At 38.8% G+C, this 19,555-nt stretch overlaps 1 protein-coding gene across 3 annotated transcripts; it reads left to right on the forward strand.

Annotated features, from left to right (window-relative positions):
- The first annotated feature begins 429 nt into the window (after positions 1-429).
- HDAC10 (histone deacetylase 10) lies at positions 430-18,250 on the forward strand. 3 transcript variants are annotated; one of them, XM_065665099.1, is made up of 21 exons: positions 430-787; positions 1,184-1,262; positions 2,143-2,277; positions 3,096-3,192; positions 3,860-3,957; positions 4,036-4,140; positions 4,340-4,408; positions 5,449-5,575; positions 6,098-6,163; positions 6,552-6,611; positions 6,963-7,052; positions 8,098-8,204; positions 9,855-9,922; positions 10,466-10,739; positions 11,206-11,296; positions 12,849-12,931; positions 13,426-13,479; positions 15,037-15,121; positions 15,551-15,736; positions 17,283-17,442; positions 18,066-18,250. In XM_065665099.1, the coding sequence occupies exons 2-21, from the start codon at positions 1,198-1,200 to the stop codon at positions 18,089-18,091; spliced, it is 2,046 nt and encodes a 681-aa protein (XP_065521171.1). In that variant the 5' UTR covers positions 430-787; positions 1,184-1,197; the 3' UTR covers positions 18,092-18,250. The 3 variants fall into 3 exon arrangements, with proteins under 3 accessions (XP_065521171.1, XP_065521164.1, XP_065521179.1); XM_065665092.1 differs by having other exon boundaries at positions 430-567; XM_065665107.1 differs by lacking the exon at positions 430-787 and having other exon boundaries at positions 1,184-1,258; positions 3,096-3,196.
- Positions 18,251-19,555: the final 1,305 nt, after the last annotated feature.

Consider the following 19,555-nt stretch of genomic DNA (forward strand, 5'->3'; position numbering starts at 1 on the left):
TTGGGTTTTTTGCTTGCTTTGTTGCTGCTGTTGTTTTGGTAGGTTGGTTGTTTTCGTATTTCTGTGGGATCTGTCACATACTAAAACCTAGCTCCCGTGGCTGAACCAGCCGCGGCACGACACCAGTCCAGCCCGCCAGGCACACCTCGGAGGGCTCTGGCAAGGCCAGCGTTTCCCTGGGGCGTCCTTCCCGGCCCCCGCGCCGCGGCGGTGTGAGGAACGGCGGCGCCACCGAGGCCGAAACCCAGGCTCGGGGGTCCAACGCCGCTCCCGCCGCCCTCGGAGCCGGCCGCAGGGCGGGGACTCCGCCGGCACTCCCAGAGCCGCCGCCGCGGGCGGAGCGTCCGGACGAGCTGCGGCGCTGCCGGCGGCGGGGCCCAGGCTGCGGCTGCGGCGCGCTGGCTCCCCGCCCTCGCCGACTCCGGCGGCTGGAGCTGGCCGCGGCCTGCGGCGGGGCCCGGGCGCGGCAGTCCCACCGGGAGGGCGCCTGCGGCTGCCGGGCTGCCCCGGCCGGCGGCGGCGGCGAGGAGCGGAGCGGCCCGGGGGAACACGCGCTCCGGGGCTTCGGTGAGGCGGCCTGGCGGCCCACTGAGCACCTTAACCCTCTTTCTCACACCGGTTTCTTTGTTTCTCTTCAATGCCTCGGGGGGTTGGAAAGACCAGTAGAGTTTTGAACCGAGCCGACCCCTGTAACTGTTTCGTCCGTGGTGTAGATAATCCTGTTTTTCAACTTCTGGCTTTATAACTTTTCACAAGTAGCCGTTTCCCTTCACATCAGCCGTGCCAGGTGAGTATCTCTGTGTAATGGCAGATGAGGAGGCCGGTGCTCAGGTCCTCAGCAGTCTTTGCAAAGCTGAGCGTGGACTAGAGGGGCTCGGAGGGGTGACACAGCCCCTTCACCTACACCACAAAGCCCTGCACACAGGTCTCCAAAATGCAGGTAATCTTGAATCCTGCCTGCGTGCATCCGGTTTCAACTTTGCATTGCTGCCTGGCTCCTCCAGGAGGAGTGCTAAATGTTTTTCTTTGATTTCGTTCTCTAAGTACAAAGCCTAAAGTGCAGAATTGTCCTGCAGCAGATAAGATGTGTACATACAGTCTCACTAGCTAATATAATGTTAAATTTGTTTTAAGAGATGTTTATTTCCTGCCTGAAATACATGTCTTGGGATTTTTGTTTCAGTTCTGTCTCTAGTAATGGCTTCGGGAACAGCGCTGATTTATGATGAGGAGATGACCACTCACAAACTACTTTGGAGTGAGTAAGTCACTGCCGTCGGTTTCATTAATAGATTCTTACCAGGACTTCTGAGAGAAGTACCAAGTAAATGCAGGTTTTGTAAATGTAATAGGAAACACCCAGTGGTAGATAACACTGTAATTTTCCTAGTAAATGGGAAGTCTTTCCTTTTGTAGAAAAGTTTTGACTTTATTCCCAGTTTGCATCCAGGTGCTGTGATGATAATCTGAAACTGGATTTGAGAAGCTGCAGGTCTCCAGGCTGGCAGGCCTTAACAAGAAGTGTTAGCTTTAGGCATCTGAGTAGCCCCCTAAATAAAGTATTTTAAGCTAATTAAATAGTTTATAAACCTAAAGGATCATTTATCTTGTAGATGTGATATATGTTTATGAGTATAGGTGGATATACTCACTCAGATAAAAGCTGGCAATTAAATTCAGTTAGAAATTGGTATATGACGCTTGGTTAAATTTACATAAATTAGGCCAATACCTTTGCAGTGGTCAGAGTACCGGCCCACTGTTGTCTTCTCTCCCAAGCCCACTTCTCTGCCGTTCACCTTCATTGCAATCTAGAGCTTTCCATTTCAGCATTTCTGTGTTTGTAGATAAAACATTACTACTTTCAGTGGTGAGAGAGCAAACAAAAAATGATGCCATGGTGTTTCTTTTTGATTTAAGAACCATACATCTTTTTCAGCTTGCATATTTTAGAACCAATTTTTGACTCAATTCCAAAGCAAAAAGTGTTTAAAGACTGTATTTCTCTTTTAATCCCACGTATCACCCTATGAGGGTAATGAATCTTCTTACAATGCGAAATTAAAAGCTAGGCATTATGAAGTGTATTTGTTAGCTGTGGTAGTATGATTTTATAGTGATACTATTGTTGCTTATTTTTAGTCCTGTTTGTGATATTGAAGTGCCAGAAAGGCTGAGTTCCTCCTATAAGCAGCTTAAGTGTTACCATTTGTTGGAAAGATGTGTCCATGTGCCTGCCAGAGAAGGAAGCGAGGAGGAGATCCTGTTGGTTCACAGGTCTGAAACCTACTTTCATCACCATTCAGATTAATTCAATGAAATAACAAATCTTATGCTTCTAGGTCATACTTCACTCCATTTGGAAAGATCTGCTCCAAAACTTCCAGTGACTTCTAGTAATTTCAATGGAAAATGCATCACACTCAAAGTTAGACAAATGATGTTCAGTATGGTGTGGGTGCTGAAGTATGAATCTGCTGTTCCACTGCATCCCCATTCTCACTCTTCGGGTTCTTAAGCAATGAATGCTGATTTATACATAGGATCAGAAGTATACTTCTAATCAAAATTGTGAAGAGACTTCAAAATGTGTAAAAAAAAAAAAAAAAAAAAAAAAAAAAGTATTTCTTTAGAAAGATAATAACCTTATGTTTCTCCCAAGTGTCTTTGAGGTAGAGCAAACTGAACAGAGAAACTCCACAGCTAATTCTGTGGGGGAACAGCAGCTTGCCCATTCTGAAGTCCTGGCAATGAAATCTGCTCTAGTATTTTTCACTTCAGTGTGATGATTTTTCAGCCAACTGCAGATGGTTCTGTGTGTTGCTTGTACACTCGTTTGCCTTTGTCAGGGAGCGTGAGGGCAGCCTTCTGAGAGGCAAGGGGAGTCGGGAGCAGAGCATGATGACATATAAGAACCCTTACTTTCAAAGCGCTCATTTTTTTCACTATACCCTGCAACTGGCATTCCAGAGTATCTGTTGGACTTGCAAAATCTCAGATTTTAACATGCGTTCTGCTACTTTTCATTGCATTTCACATTTAAAAAACCCTTTTTAGTTGTGTAGTGAAGTGTTGCAACTTTCTGTCCTCTGCAGTTCAGAATACTTAGAAGTGGCAAAAAGTACCCAAACAATGAATGAAGAGGAACTGAAGAAAGTCTCTGGAAATTATGATGCTTTCTACTTTCATCCGGTGTGTAAGTTAAATTGCTTCCTCTGTGGGAGTTACAAGTATTTGTGTTACTGCATCCATCCAGTTGACACTTTCCTAAGTAAAGCAAAATTTGCAATACATTTTTTTGGTATTTAAATAGACCTGCATTTATTTATGATGTTATCTGTTTCAAGTTTAGTATAATGCTATAATTTAAATTGGCTAAGTGTCCTGTCATCTATTCTTTAATTATATCATGCCAGTATAGCTCACTACCCAAATTTTAGCTCTATTTTTGCCACTTACTGTCGCTGTAGACCATTAGTGAGCTACAAATCCTATCTTGGTTAACAGTTGCTCTTGAATGTTGTGCTAGGTAATGGAGGCGAGGTCCTTCATGTTTTGTTTCTGTAAGGTTTCATTCCTTACTCTCAAAGATGCCATGTTATTCCATTAGTCAGTTCAATATGTCCATCCCGTGTTTCTTAACTGCTCCAGGGAGAGCATCCTTATAAAGGATATCACAGATAAAACTAGGCAAAAGCATATTGGAATCTGTGTTGTAAAATAATGCTTTCAACTATCTGCATACAACCTCAGTTGGGTAGAATTATCTCCAGACAATTTGCTGTTGGGGTACAAAAGCATGTGTGATTAATTTAAATAAGCTGATTAGTGATTGATGGCAACTATGAGTTTCTTTCAGAACACTTACCGCTGTGCCAAACTAGCGGTAGGAGCAACTTTGCAGCTGGTGGACACTGTGATGTCAGGAAAAGCGTGCAATGGAATGGCATTAGTAAGGTAAGAAAATAGGTGAGAAAGTCTTAACTTCTTTTACCAAAAATTCTTTTGTTGTAACTATTTAAAACTTTGGTTTAGACCTCCAGGTCACCACAGCCAGAGAAGTGCAGCTAATGGGTTCTGTTTGTTCAACAATGTTGCTATTGCAGCAGAATATGCAAAACTGAAATACGGTCTACAGAGGTAAGTGCATGGTTGGCTCTAGAGAAGCTTTTCATACCCCGGTTTGGCATTTCTGACATTGTACTGTTTTAGATTAATTTCTAGAGCTTTCTGGGCATCATATATGTTTTGGGTCAGAAAAACATATTAATCTGTATCCCCTTTAGATTAAGATGCTGTGGTGGTTCTGCTGAATGTTTTCTTTTACTGATCTATGCAGAATCCTAATTGTTGACTGGGATGTGCATCATGGGCAAGGAACTCAGTATATATTTGAAGAGGATCCAAGGTTTGAACAATTTTAATTTTTTTATATTAGCTGGTAAAAGGTTGCTATCTCTGTAGAGAATAAGATTTCTTAAATTTCTAAAACTATAATTTTACAAAACATTTTCCTTGCTATTTTAGTCGTTGTTGTTTTCTACTTGTTATAAAATAGAGGGGAAAATATAACAAAAATATGTAAATATATCCTACTGTAAAGAGTAGCAAACACAAAATGACTGATATGATTACCTTGGTTTGTCAGTAATAACATCTCTTCATGCCAGTATTCAGGCAGTGCATCTAATTCTCTGTATTCACAAACCTCTCAGTTAAAGTATTCAAGTAGTAGTTGGAAAAAATACATGAGCTTTATATTGTTTTCAGAAAAGCCACAGAAGTAGGTTCTTGAAACAAGTCTGCTCTTCTGAAAATGCCCTGTCTTTGAGCTGAATGGACTGCATGCATCCAAGAAATTTTTAGCAGGTTAATTTTTGTGTTAATTTTGCCGTAGGACCTACTAATGCTAAGTTTCACAGTCCAAGTCCATTAAGAAAACTAAGGAGAAAAGACAATTCTATTTTATTACTTTCAGTCAATGCAGCCACCAGGTTCAGGGTATAAAGTCAGTTCCAGAAAGCTTTTGTCAAGTTGGATTTGGGGCTGTTCAGCCTGGAGAAGAGAAGGCTGTGTGGGGACCTAATAGCAGCCTTCCAGTATCTGAAGGGGGCCTATAGGGATGCTGGGGAGGGACTCTTCGTCAGGGACTGTAGTGATAGGATGAGGGGTAACGGGTTAAAACTTAAACAGGGGAAGTTTAAATTGGATATAAGGAGGAAATTCTTTCCTGTTAGGGTGGTGAGACACTGGAATCGGTTGCCCAGGGAGGTTGTGAGTGCTCCATCCCTGGCAGTGTTCAAGGCTAGGTTGGATGAAGCCTTGTGTGGGATGGTTTAGTGTGAGGTGTCCCTGCCCATGGCAGGGGGGTTGGAACTAGATGATCTTGAGGTCCTTTCCAACCCTAACTATTCTATGATTCTATGATTTGTTTTGTTTATCTTTCAGTGTTTTGTATTTTTCCTGGCATCGCTATGAACATCAGGAATTCTGGCCATCACTTAAAGAATCTGATTATGATGCTGTGGGTCAGGGAAAAGGAAAAGGTTTTAACATAAATTTGCCTTGGAATAAGGTAAATGTTGTTTACAGCACAACAAAGCAAATGCAGTAGCTTTGTATCTCATGCTTTATATAATGCTTTCTGAGAAGTGTACTGCTTTTCATCCTTGGCAGATGTCTTAGCACAGTGTACATCTTCCCTGTCATTGGAATGTCTACTGAGAAATATGGCTAAGAATGTGATAATGCTTTTTTTGTTTAGGGTTTTTTTTTTGTTTGTTTGTTTTTTGTTTTGTTTTAAAGAGGAAGATGTGCAAATATGTGCATATATTTGTTTTTTTCTATAATATCTTGCCTGGCCATCAAATCAGAAAGTGTTTCACGAGATGATGGCATCCATCCTTGCTCAGCAGAGAACTGAAGCTCATACTTCAGTGGGTATTAATGTACCTTACTTGAATTGAGTTTGTTTTACCTGACCTCGTAATAAGGTTCCCATAACTTTTGATACTATCTTTCCTTAAAGTCTTAAAGAAACCTTAGAAAATTTGTTATTCCAACAGGAAAATATGACCTTATTTCTGATATTTTGCAGGTTGGGATGGGAAATTCAGATTATCTTGCTGCATTCTTCCATGTGTTGCTTCCAGTGGCTTTTGAGGTAATTTTTTTTTTCGCTCTGCTGTACAAATAGCAAAACCAAAACCTACTTCCTAAGTACTTCTTAAGCAGATACCGTTGAATGCTGTAGAAATGCAGGAATTGCCGGTAGCATAGTTAGCTCCTTATTTCTGCTGGTATGACTGATGTCCTGATCAACTGAATAGTATTTGAGGAATGTTAGCTTTTAGATATTCAATACTATGATCTGCAACTTCTCCAGGAGGAATGAAAATAGAGTGAGAGGGTGATCTTAGTGTTTATTCAAGCAGAATCTTTGTGTTCATATTGTAGCCAAAATAACAGCTGAACATGGTACAGTTGAATTCCAGTACAGAATTGAAAGCAGGACATAAGAATATGCTACAACTCTCTCTGTTTTATAACAGTTTGATCCTGAACTGGTCATTGTCTCTTCTGGATATGATTCTGGAATTGGTGACCCCGAAGTAAGTAACTTGTGGCCTTTCTGTTGTCAGACATGAATCTGTTTTGACCTACCTCTTCAGTGTCCTATGAATATCACTTTCTCTGAGGTATAAATACATGTTTGAGTCTTTAAGTTGACCCAAACTCATTAAATACTACAACAAAACATGTAAAGGCAGATTATTCAATAGGTGTAATTATAGTGGAGGGGGTTGCACCTTTAAAGCAGTTGGTTCAGCATTTTGTTATATACAATGAAAGGCAAGTGTTCCAGTATTCCAACTCAGACTCATGTATTTCAGATTGTATGGGGATTTTTTACCAATGTTTTTGTTTCAGGGTTTCATCTCAAAATGTTTTCTTTGATTTAGGGTCAGATGAATGCCACTCCCGAAGTTTTTGCCCACCTTACCCATTTCCTGATGCAGTTGGCTAATGGCAAGCTGTGTGTCATCCTAGAGGTAATGACTTGTAAAACGTACTCCCAGGGGAAGGGTCTTTGTATTAGAGCCATGTAGGGCAAGATAGAAGCTAGGAAGTAAAACCTTAACAAAATAATTTATTCTTTTTATAGAAGCTAGGAAGTAAAACCTTAACAAAATAATTTATTCTTTTTATCTTTTGAGAATCAGGAAATCAAAAATGGCTAAGGTTTGACAGTGCTGTTGTACATTAAAAGAAGTACGTGTCTTAAAAACTGGGTTTGTTTTTTGTTTTTTTTAACTTAACATTTTGAAAAAGGAGCATATGGTCATCATTGTCAAAAAACCCCATATCCTCCACAAATATGTTCAGTTCTTGTGAACAGTGACTAGCCTGCTGCTCTGGACAGTCCCACACTCATTAAAATGTATTTAGTGAATAAACTGCATTACCATTACAATTTGTGTCTTACTCCAGAAGTGCTTAAAAAGCCCTTAACCTAAATATACTCTTAACTTAGTAATGGAGCCTTTACTAAATTCCCCTCCTAATGCTGATGGTGTGACTGCTCCACAGGTGGTGTGTAGGAAGTCTGTCATCTGCAATCTAGCAGTTTTCAATCTGTCTTCAGTTATTCTCCAAATTCTGCAAAACCACTGGGACAATCATATCTTAAAAGTGTCAGGCTGAGGGAGGTTTCCCATACACAGACATTTTAGAAGACAGTGATAATATTTGCTTTCTAAGGAGTCTTCTGTCAGAATTGTTGAAGATAGCATATCACGGATAGGAAAGGAGAAGGCATGTTTCCAGGGTTTGCTTCCCAAAGTCATGTCTGATTTCAGAAATTAATCGAACCATGATAAAATGAGTCAAACCATGGGATGCCAGTGAATTTCAGAAAACAGCCTCTAACTTAACTGGTCTTATATTGGAAGTCATTGACTTAGATGTACTTGCATATCATCTTCCATTTCTGTAATTTCAGATATATTTCAAAAGTTTAATTGTTTTCCATGATGATATTCAGAAGGATGTTACAAGTACTTGTTCCTTAAGTGACATGAAATACCTTTTTTCTAGGGTGGATACCATTTAAAGTCATTGTCTGAATCCGTCTGCATGACTGTAAGAACTTTGCTTGGAGATCCTATACCTCAAATAACTGGAGAAATGGCACCTTGCCTAAGGTAAGCATATGAAGAATTTTAGAACCACTCATGTATTTATCAGAGAGGTTAAGATGTGCATGCTTTGAACATTTTGCTGAAGCAAGATTTTAATGTGATGCTTTCTATCATGCTGCAGGAAGTGGTACACCTGGTTTGGTGGTATATTAAGGTTTCAATATGATGGTTTATAATATATATTTTCTGCTCTAGATAACTTTAAAAAAAAAAATTCATCCAAGGTACAGTTCTGTATACTTTTGTTTCTGAAATTACTTCAAGTTGAGAGAATTTATGCTATTTATCCTTGGACCTTGTTATCCTGTAGAGATCTATCTCACTCAAGGCTGACACAATCCTGTTGTAATCAAGGCAATGCCAATTAATAACAGCCAGTATTTGGGAAAGAATGTAATAGCAAGGATTAGTTCTTCAAACTTCAAAGCCACTTCATTGCTGTAGTACAGCAATAGCTGGGGCTGACCTTTCTCTTGTCAGTGAGAGCTTATCCTGTGCGGAGCCAGTTGTGATGACTCCTCCTGTTTCTGGAATTTGGAGCATCACAGCCTGGGGTGCAAAAGCACTTGACCTGAACCAGGATAATTAAACTTTGAGTCTTAACTTCTTTTTTGAGACAGTAGGATTGTGTTTGCACAGTGGTGAATCTGACCTAGTAAAGCATTCTGAACCTTGGGCCTGAATCAGACCCACATCTAAACAGCACCTTTCTCTCTACCTGTCTATACTATCTCCCCTACATCTCCAAGTTCCATCATCGGTCCCTCTCCCACCTCAGTAGTTGTCCTGAGGTTTTTTTCCAGTAGTAATGCTTCTCATGCATTCTGGTGGCAGCTCCTACCAGTTGGCTGCATTGGTTAAAACCTGGAGCTCAGATCAGTCAGGGAAGTGGTGTAAATATACACAGGCTGTGAGCAGAGTTGGATTGGTAAACTCTGATGGAGCAAAGGTGGTTATTTTGCTCCAAGAGCATCCCATACCCCCTTATCACTTTTTCACTACCAATTCCAGCATCTGTTTGCTGTCATCCTAGGTTATACAGAGTTGATCACATATTTATCTATTATATTAGTCAAGCACCTGAACACCTTACAAATAATCTCCAAGTACACAGAATTTCTCCTGGGTTTAACATGATCTTAATTATGTTTGTAGGGTAGCTGACATAATAGGACCATTTTCTAGTAGTGCTGCAAATAACCAGTGATAAAAGGGATTTCAACACAAAGAATAGCAGGGAATGCGATTTACTTGGTTACTGAACAAATAGGCTTGCTTTTGAGTGAATCCAGTGACATCTTTACATTGTGTAGATAAAATGTCTGACCAAGACAGGTGAAACCCTGGCTCTCCTGAAGTCAGGCACAGGTGTGCTTCCTCCAAGATCGGGGTTGGGATTTCACTTGGTGTGTGTAAATGTGTGCACATACTGCATGTGTTGTTCTTCACTTTTCTTTTTTTTGACTCTTGAATCTAATCTTTCCAAGCAATCTGCCCACTGGCTCTCATTCTCTTTCTGTTCTGTATTCTCAGAAGAGACCAGAGCTCATTCATTTTTAGTAGGATTTTTTTTGGGTTTGCTTTTTCTTTGAGGTAAATTTGTTTCCTTTATTTTCATTACTGCTGATACTGTTAATCCTGTTTCCTTTGTAGTGCTGTTGAATCTATTCAAAATGTGAGAGCAGCCCATAAACCCTACTGGAAATGGTTGATGTATGAAGGTAACTGCTTCTCTTCCCTCAAGCAAATGTGATTAGTAAATGGATTCATACAGAAATTCAAAATGATTAATACCAATGGATTAAAATAATTGAACTACCAGTTATTCATCAAGTGACTGACGAAGCAATTTGAGGCTTCATTCAAGGCCATGTCTTCAGCTGGTCTGAAAAGAACTTCTGAAGCTGATGTTTGGCTTGATGGTGATGTTTGCATCATGCCAAAAACTAGGACTTTGAAATCTTTGTTTGAGGGTGCTGGTTTCTGTGTTGGAAGTATGGGCATAAGATTTATTGTAATTTATGACCTTTTGCTAGATTAAAACAAATGTAGCAGCACTGAAAAGTAACATCTGTGGCAGGAAACATTGTAGCTGGTGCATAGAAATAAACATGCATATTATGAATACAGATGTACTGTCTTGTAATCTACATCTGTACATTAATAATAAATGTAATTATTGTAATGTATGTAACCAAATGTTAACACACTCTTCAGGGATTAATACATGTTAAACCCCTCTTTTTTTTTTTTTCTCTCTCTAGACACATCATTTTTACAAAACTTGAGCACCAAATCACACCTACTAACGAAAGCTGATCCAAATCCCTCCACAGAGCATGAATCTAAGATAAGTAACAACAATGAAACTGTTGAAGTAGAAAAGTTTTTGGAACTGCACATGAAAAACATTCTGTTTCCAGTGCCTCCCATCAAAACAGCAACAACAATTGACTCTAAAGGGTCAGCACATTTTCTCCCTGGACCTCTTCATTTGGTGAAGGAAATAGACAAAAGTGAAATCAAAGCTCTTGTGAGGTTGGTCCTATTAATTTAATTTTCAACCTAATTATGAGGATGAGAGGTCTCCGTGCAGATTGCCACCTAGCTCTGTCTCTGCCATGGCCATCTTTTAGGCTTTAGTCTACTCAGTTATAGTCAGAGTTTCTTCTCTTGAAAAAGAGAAGAAACTGGTGTTAGTTATTGTGTTAGTTATCACTCACAGCCTTTAGTTCTTTGAAGGACTTAATCAAAATACTTTTAGATAAAACTATTTCAGTGGAGATATATAGATAAAACTGTTAGATAATTAGGTAATACTAGATAATAGATAAAACTATTTCAGTGTTATCATCTTCCTGATAGAGCTGGGGTTTTGAGAATCAATGTGTAGCACCTATATAAATGTTACACCATCAGTACTAACTGCAAAATACTGTTAACTGTGTCCTTGTTGAACACATTGCCTCTAACCTAAGTTTTCTTTATCTCATTTATTTTACAGTGGCTTTTACACAGACATTGTGAAAGAGGACAAAACTCTGTTCTCTCTTGGCAGTGTGTTGGCTGTCCTAGATAAAATACTTAAGAAGGAGGTAATAATAAACTGTTTCAATCTTGGGGGTGGAGGAGGCTAGGAGGAGAGTTGGATTCCTCTGACTTTTCCTGCTACTATATTGTTGTCCAGACATTAGTTACTATGTAGTTCACAACTCTCCTATCCTCATCTAGAATGTGCTTAACTACAAGAATATTCAAGATGAAAAAAATTATGTAGGGATCATGGTTAACTCAAAGACATCTTTCTAATGATCTTTGGGCAAGACATTGTCTTGCCCAAAGTATATGAGCCAGTAAGAACCTTCTCATCACTATCAGGCACAGAGGCGAGTCATGCATTCTGTCTTCCAGCTGAGGGGAGCAGAAGCTGGTGTGTCAAGCACTAGTGAGCAGCAGCAAGAAATCTGGACACAAAATGTAAAAAAATTTCTTCTCTTAATGCACAGTTTTGCCTCCTGTCTCTAGGGGAGACTTCTGCATTACCTTTCATTACAAGATGCCATGCTATGTGCACTCATTTACCATTATCTGTACAACAGTTTACTCATAGTAAATTTTGATTTATACATGCACACACCCCCTGCCAGCTAGTGGAGCTGTATGCTGTGATTCTGAACAGAGTAATTCCAGCTTGGCATTCTGATTCTTGCAGGGTCAGGAATGAAGAGAAGGCAGACCGGGAGGGTGCATGTTTGTATTTATGTATAAAAACTGGGAGAAGCAAAGAGGAAAAACTGCAAACAAGTTAAGAATACTACATCATAATAAATTAGTCTTTCCCTTTGAATAAAAAGCTCTTTCTAAAGTACCAGGCCAGCAAGGAAGAGTAACAGGCAGAATGGCCTCTTTCTTGTAAGCCACCTTCTTGCTGTTGGAAGGGATGTATGCAGATCTCAAGGACAAACTTCTAATGTTGTAGACTGCTCATACCTCCAGGAAAGACTATAAATAGACAGAAAAAAAAGAAGTAAAGAAATAGAACTTCCCATGAGCTACAGAAGCTAAGCTGAGCTTTTTGTGTTGACAAATACAAAGAGGAGTGAGCAGAGAGAGCATGCATTATCTTTTTGCTTAGCTTTCATGTGGAGTTCAAAGCACTACACAACATAAATGAAACATGAAAGGCTGAGTGGGTAATACTGCCATTGAATTTTCCAGAAAGGAATAGCTTGCCTAGGTTAAAGGAAGAGTCAGAATTAGAATTCAAGGATGACCTCATTTTCATAGGGTATATATTTCTGATGCAGTTTGCCTACTGGCACACTGAGTGTATCCAATCTGCAGACTATCTAAGAGAACCAGTAAATATGACCTTTCCCTGCAAAAGCTATTTTTATAGTTGCCTTTTAGCACAGCCCCATACTTATGAAGTTATAAAACAGCCCTTGGCATAACAATCAAATATGGCCTTTCTGGAGAAAATGAATTAATAACATTTTCTTAACTCTACTATGATAGATCAATAAGATTCCTTTCATACAGCAATAGCTTTGTTTGAATGTCACATCTAAACAAGAAAAAAGACAGTTGATACAAAAGGCATCATCTTGTGCAGCATTAATTCTGAATGAGAAATCTATTTTGCAGGTATGCAATGGAATTGCAGTATCCCCCACTTCTGTGTCTGTTGCTGTTGCACTAAGACATTCTGTTCAGTTTGGATTTCAAAGGTGAATTTGTATCTTTTGCATTTGGGGATGTTTGACAAAATGTAAAAATAAGATACTGGGTGTTTGAAGTATGGCAAACAGCCTTTGAAACCTTAATTTTAAAACAAATAGCATCTCCATATGCAAAGCATTTTCAGCATGTAGTTTAGACAATATTGTAAATGCCAGCAAACACCTTTTGCCTTACCAAAGGCAAAACACTTGTAAGGATGACTGCTGTGCTAGCCTATGTTTTCTTTGTCAGATTTTTATTGTCTTTGGTCCAAGTACATTATCTTGGTTTCATTTTTTCTAGAAAGTATTTGGTGGGAAAAAAGAACTTCCCTTGAGCTGTCATAAATGTTCTTTCTTTGTACTTTTAATGGATCAAATTCAGAAACAATATACATTATTTTTGTGCATGTAATTTACATGCAAACTCTTTAAACAAATTGCACTAATAGGAAAAAAAATACTTGGGGATGTAAATGTATGCATATTCGCTTTTTCTGCAGAGTGCTTTGTATATTTGTTGGAGACATGCAAATCATACCAAATACAGAAGATGGGTGAGATTTCTCTTTACTTCATAGAATCATAGAATGTTTTGGTTGGACAGGACCTTAAGATCATCTAGTTCCAACCCCCCTGCCATGGGCAGGGACACCTCACACTAAACAGTGTTGCTCAAGGCTCTGTCCAGGCTGGTCTTGAATACTGCTAGGGATGGAGCATTTACCACTTCTTTGGGCAACCTGTTCCAGTGCCTCGCCACCCTTACAGTAAAGAACTTCTTCCTTGCATCCTGAACTTCCCCTGTTTTAGTTTGAACCTGTTACCCCTTATCCCCTTGTATCACTACAGTCCCTGATGAAGAGTCCCCCTCTGGCATCCTTGTAGACCCCCTTCAGATACTGGAAGGCTGCTATGAGGTCTTCATGCAGCCTTCTCTTCTTCAGGCTGAACTGCACCCATTTTCTCAGCTTTTCTTCATATGGGAGGTGTTTCAGACCACTGATCATCCTTATGGCCTTCCTGTGGACTTGTTCCAACAGTTCCATGTCCTTCTTATGTTGAGGAAACCAGAACTGCAGACAATACTCCATGTGGGGTCTCATGAGAGCAGAGTAGAGGGGCAGGATCACCTCTTTCAACCTGCTGGTCACGCTCCTTTTGATGCAGCCCAGGATATGTTTGGCTTTCTGGGCTGTGAGCACACACTGAAGCTGGCTCATGTTCATTTTCTCATTGACCTACTTCAGGGATTTACATCCCAAAGGCTTTATAAATGTTTATGAGTTGTCTATATGTATGATGAAATCTGCACCACGGAATCAGTCATGAGATGTTGTTCATTAAGTTTAGCATAAGACAAAATACAGAACATCCCCAAATATATCTCTGAAGACAAACTGCTATTTCTAAATGCCACTTTAAGATTTAGGTTTAAAGAATAATCCCTCTATATTATGTGAAAATTAGATGGTTACTGACATAGAATATTGAAAATATAAAGTAATAAGGAAGACATGTAATTTGCCCTAATATAATAACTAACATTACTGTTAGTATCAAATTGTATATAACAAAAACCCCAACCACCCAGAAATTTGGTAGTGGCCTAAGGCTGACATCATGTCAATTCTCAATAAACATCCCTAGGCAATAGCCAGTCTGCCTCTGTTTTCAGCATTCCAGATTGTGATTTAGGGCTCATTTTTTAAAGCACTTCTCTGTGTGATTGGGACTTCAATAATGTGACCTTTTTATTTCAGACACTAAAATGACTAAAACCCTTGTGCACAGTCTTCCTATAACTGTAGGGGGCACATGCTGTTGATGCAGATTTCCTCATTGGAAGTAATCTTTACTTATCTATAACTTTTTTTTGCCACTTCCCCTTTTTCTTAAAAGTAATTTACCCATAGTTTTCAATACTCTTCTTTAGAAACTACCTTAAAAATTATTTCCCTTTTAATTAGTGTTTACATTAAGGCATGTACTAATACAAATAGTTACTTGCTCCTGTGTTACGAATTTGTATTTAAAGAATGATGAAAGAAAAGTTCTTTTCTGTCTCATTGGAAGTTGTTGATTAAATACTCAGATGTGGGTTTTATTTACAGAAAAGTACTCATGGTACATATTTGTGAGAAAGAACAGTTTGGAAAGACCAGCTCCAAACACTATATTTCTCTAAGCTGGAAAGAGGTAAGATTCACTTTCTGGAAACAGCATTAGAGAAAAATGTTTTAAACAGTAGAATATATTTACAGATTCATGAAATGTCACTGAGAATCACACCTCTCACTGCAATTTGGACCTTTGAAAATATTTCCTTTTCTTGCCTGTGCCAGGGTACTACTCCTTCGTAGATCTTTAGAGTATATTAGAATGCACAGGGCTGTGGAAACCTTCAGTAGCTACTGTGGTTCATCTTCAGAAAGGCAGTTAAAGTGTGAAGACATTAAAGGAAAGATAAATAATCTGCATGTTTGATGTAAAAATTGCTGTGAGAATAGATGAATATCCAATTTCCTAGGTCAGTCAAAAGCTTTTTGAGATTCACCTTACTGTTTTGGTTTATATCTGGGAATTTGGGGCTTTACGTTTGTGCTAAACAGTTTCTTGTTGTTAAAGGATGCCAAAGGAAATGACTTCTTTTCTGCTGTACTTGGAGTAATTCTTCCTGTAGCATACAGTTATCAACCAAACTTGACAGTAATAGCTGTTGGACCAAACAGGAGCCTTGGAATAAGTGGAATTTCTCTGCTTTTTGCTTTACTACAAGGATTAGCTGAGTCTCGCATTTTTGCAGTGATCGAGGTAAGTAAGTAGTGCTAAGCTGTGGTATTTCAAAGTGGCTGGGACAAAACTGAAATCAAACAGCAGCACATGTAGTATGAACTGCTTCCAGGCTGCCTAGTAGAAGATATTGGCTGTGTCTATACTGCCTTTGGTACCCCTGAGTTCATGATGCAAGCAGCCTAAATTTCATTCTGTCCCGAGAACAAGACACAGCTGAGTACTGTGCTGTAGGCAGCCTCCATAACTGAGAAGCTGAGGCATGAATGCAAGCCCATGGTTATCTCTATGAACAGTAGATGTTCTGACAATTTGCTACAATTTCCCTTTCCACCTGGGATTCATTCCTCAAAGCTGTCTCTTGAAAAGAGACGCTTGTATATGGATCTTTCCCTGGTCTAGTTTTTCCACACATCACCACCTTAAAGATTTCTAAATTTAGGAAGCCAGAGGCTGTATCCAGACCTGTGTGTGATAAGTGCGAGTGAGTGTATCTTCTGTGAATTGATCTAATCTCTTAAAGAACTCAGTTTACACTCTTGGCCTCTTCAGCATCCTGTGGCTGTGAGTAACACAATTGCTGTCCGTGTTCTGTGAAACAGTAACTTTTGATTGCTTTTGTGCCTTCTAGCTCTTCTTTAATGAGAAACAATGAATAATTGTTCACATATTCTTATCTGTTCCCCAGCAAGTATCCACTTAAAGGTACACTATTCATTTAGCTGCCAGTTAAGTGGGTTTTGACATACTTAATTCTGTAGTCTTCTCAAATGTCATTTGTTTTAATTTGCAGTGCTGATATGTAAGTTGTCCAAGCTACAATACATCGATATGCAGTAGACATGAATAGTGTATTTGCAAGTTACTAATTAGGAATATAAAATGGAAAGAATTATTAGTATTCTAAAGGGAAACTGGGAGGTAAGAAGGAAGTTAGGTATACATCATTACAAAATGGCTTGTACTTTTATACTGGTACTCTGCAGGTAGCTCCATAACAAGTTTATGTAATGTTTGGGGAGTTTCTAATGCATGTGTTTGGCTTTTTAGAATAATTGAAAAATACTTCTGTCTCTTAAAAATAAAAGTGTTGCAGTCTTCCAAATTAAATAATCTTCACATGCTATCGACATTTCACAATAGAATTTCTGTGAGCAAATGATATTGATTTAAACTGTCAGAGTCCAGAAAAGTCACTTCTTGATGAAGGAAAATATATCACTATTTTCTACCTATAGAAAGTAAATGGTGCATGAAATAAACAAGCTGCATGGCCCCCTTCCTGCCTAATATTTTCTGTCTTTAACCCAGCATTATTTCTTTTCAGTCTCTAAAGGAAAACTGAGATTCCTTCTCTGAAAGAAACAAATTTTACAGGAGATAAAAAATAATTTGCCTTTATCAGTAAAACTTCTCCATCTTGACACATTTTTATTTGAAAAAGGAAAGTTGCTCATTCTTGCTACTAATACTAGTAACTTCAGTACAAAAGTTTGTTTTAAAGTACTCCATGTGTTACTGAAACAAAGTTTGGTTACCAGGAGTATTTTTTTTTCTTCTTAAATAGGATACAGAGATAAACTTAGCGCAGAGTGTAGCCAGAGCATTAGTGGGTACTTCTACACCTCACTTTGGAGTTTTTGTACCTCCTACCCAGGAAAAAGTAAAACAAATAAAAATATTAAGAGACCAATTTCAGCAGGAATGGAAAATGCTTCAGTGTTCAGGTAAGCTGTCTGGTTTTATCTTTAGATATGCAAGTTTCTGAAAAGATGGCAAAAAAACAGCTGGATCCTTGTAGTCACTGGGATATTAAAGTCAGTGGGAACAATTGATCTAATGTGAAAAGCATGAAATTCTGAATGCTTTAATTCTGCCACTTCAGCCAGAAAGCACCAAATTTCATAGCATAGTAAGTGTACCCTTGGGAACTTTGAATACTGTTACTCCAAAATCTTGAAGTGAAACTACCAAAATGTTAAATGCTTAAAGAACGGTTAATTAAGATGTGAGACGTGCACTGGCTCTGACTGCTAATGTGTTTTCTGAATATAGTGCCAAATCAGGTGACACTTTCATGCATTTATCCCATCCACAAATAACTTCACTGAATTCAATAGTGATTAGTCATGCTGAGGTACTGCATTTGTGCAGGAATCAGATAAACTTTTGTTTTTCAACAGAAAAAGCAATGATAAAGGTGGGCATCTCTCTGAAGGAGAATGCCCGTCTCTCCTTCAGAAGAAATGGCCAAGAGCAGTGTTCTGGTTCCAATGAAAATGTTCTTATTGGGTTGGGAATTGGGGTATGGGCTTTGATTAACAACTGTTTTTCTTACTGGTCTTTTCAGTGAAGGATGGGATTTCAAGAAATTGACTTCAGAATCATTTTACACAGCAGAAGAAAATGTGTTGCTGTTCATGTTGCCTTTTAAATCACCAGGAAAAGAGCTGGTCAATCTCTAAACAGAGTGAGAGTCATTCACAATTGTCTTGTGTTTTTAAACAGTTTAAATAAGTATTTTCAGTTGGAGAACTCTGCAAATTCTATATTGGCACTGGTTATTTGGGACTGACACCTGAAACAATTCCTGTACTTCATGACTGCAAACTGGGGCCCGTGTTCTTTGTGACATTGTAAAGCAGGCTTGCATATGCAGTAGCTTGACTCAAGTTCAAGAATTCCAGAAGACAGGCATCTGAAATGAGCAATCATAACAACCAAAGCATTTTAGTACTATTCAACATTATGCAAGAGTGCTTGCACTGCTGCCACTACCACTGCTTCATTGGGAGTTTAAGCTTAACAACCATTATCATCACAGGACATGCACACACTATAGGTGTTCAGCTGCTTTTCTTTCTTTTTATGACTGACAACTACCCATTAGAAAAATTAAAAGAATAGACAATGTTAGGTGAATCCTTTGTATCAGATTATGAAATAAAATTTCACTTGTGATGATAATGGGCATGGGCATGAGAGAAAAAAGAAAAAATGCTTTTATAACCTGACATAATTGAATAGAGCAGTGTAGAGGGGACTTCACTCACCCCTCTTTCCAAACGTAACTTGTTTCTGTAACCAATAAAAACCCCAAACCCCCAGAGGTTTGGTAGTGGCCTAAGGCTGACATCATGTCGATTCTCAAAATTAAATAACATCCTGAGGCAATAGCCACAGCCTGCCTCATTTTGCAGCATTCCAGATTGTAACTTAGGGCTTATGTTTAAGAGCACTCCTCTGTGTGACTGGGACCTCAATAATGTGACCTTTTGATTTTAAACACTAAAAATGATGTTTATACTGGTGTTGCTGCTGGGATCAACTTGACATTATTTTAGTAACTAAATCTGTCTTTGCAATTTTCTGTTCTCAGTGATACCCTTCTCATTAGCGCTGCTTTTCAGTTACTGCAGGATGGGAAATTATAGCCAATCCATACCCAATCCTTGAACATTTTGAACTGAAAATCTATTTCAAAAGAAATTAAAAGCCTTGTCAAGCATTTTCACAAATGAAAGTTGAAGACAATTAAGATGTTCTGCTTTAAACTCAACTTCAAACTCCAAAAAGTAATTACTTTAAATTGGAAGCTGTGCAATGGCAAATGTTAGCTTCAGAACTTTTCAGAACAGGAGATTTTTTTTTTGTTAATTATTCTCTCTCCACTGGGGAAAAAAAAGAAGATAAAATTGACAGTTCAGCATTTTCAAGGGTAAAACCAGCACACCCAAACATTTTCTCAGAAATAGCTCTTTTACTTGCCTTCATTCAGCTGAATTTTTACATGGTTTGAATTATGAAATGTCATATTTTGCTATGTATTTTTCTAAGATC

Source organism: Lathamus discolor, chromosome 1 (assembly GCF_037157495.1).
Source record: "Lathamus discolor isolate bLatDis1 chromosome 1, bLatDis1.hap1, whole genome shotgun sequence".
Classification (NCBI taxonomy): Eukaryota; Metazoa; Chordata; class Aves; order Psittaciformes; family Psittacidae; genus Lathamus; species Lathamus discolor.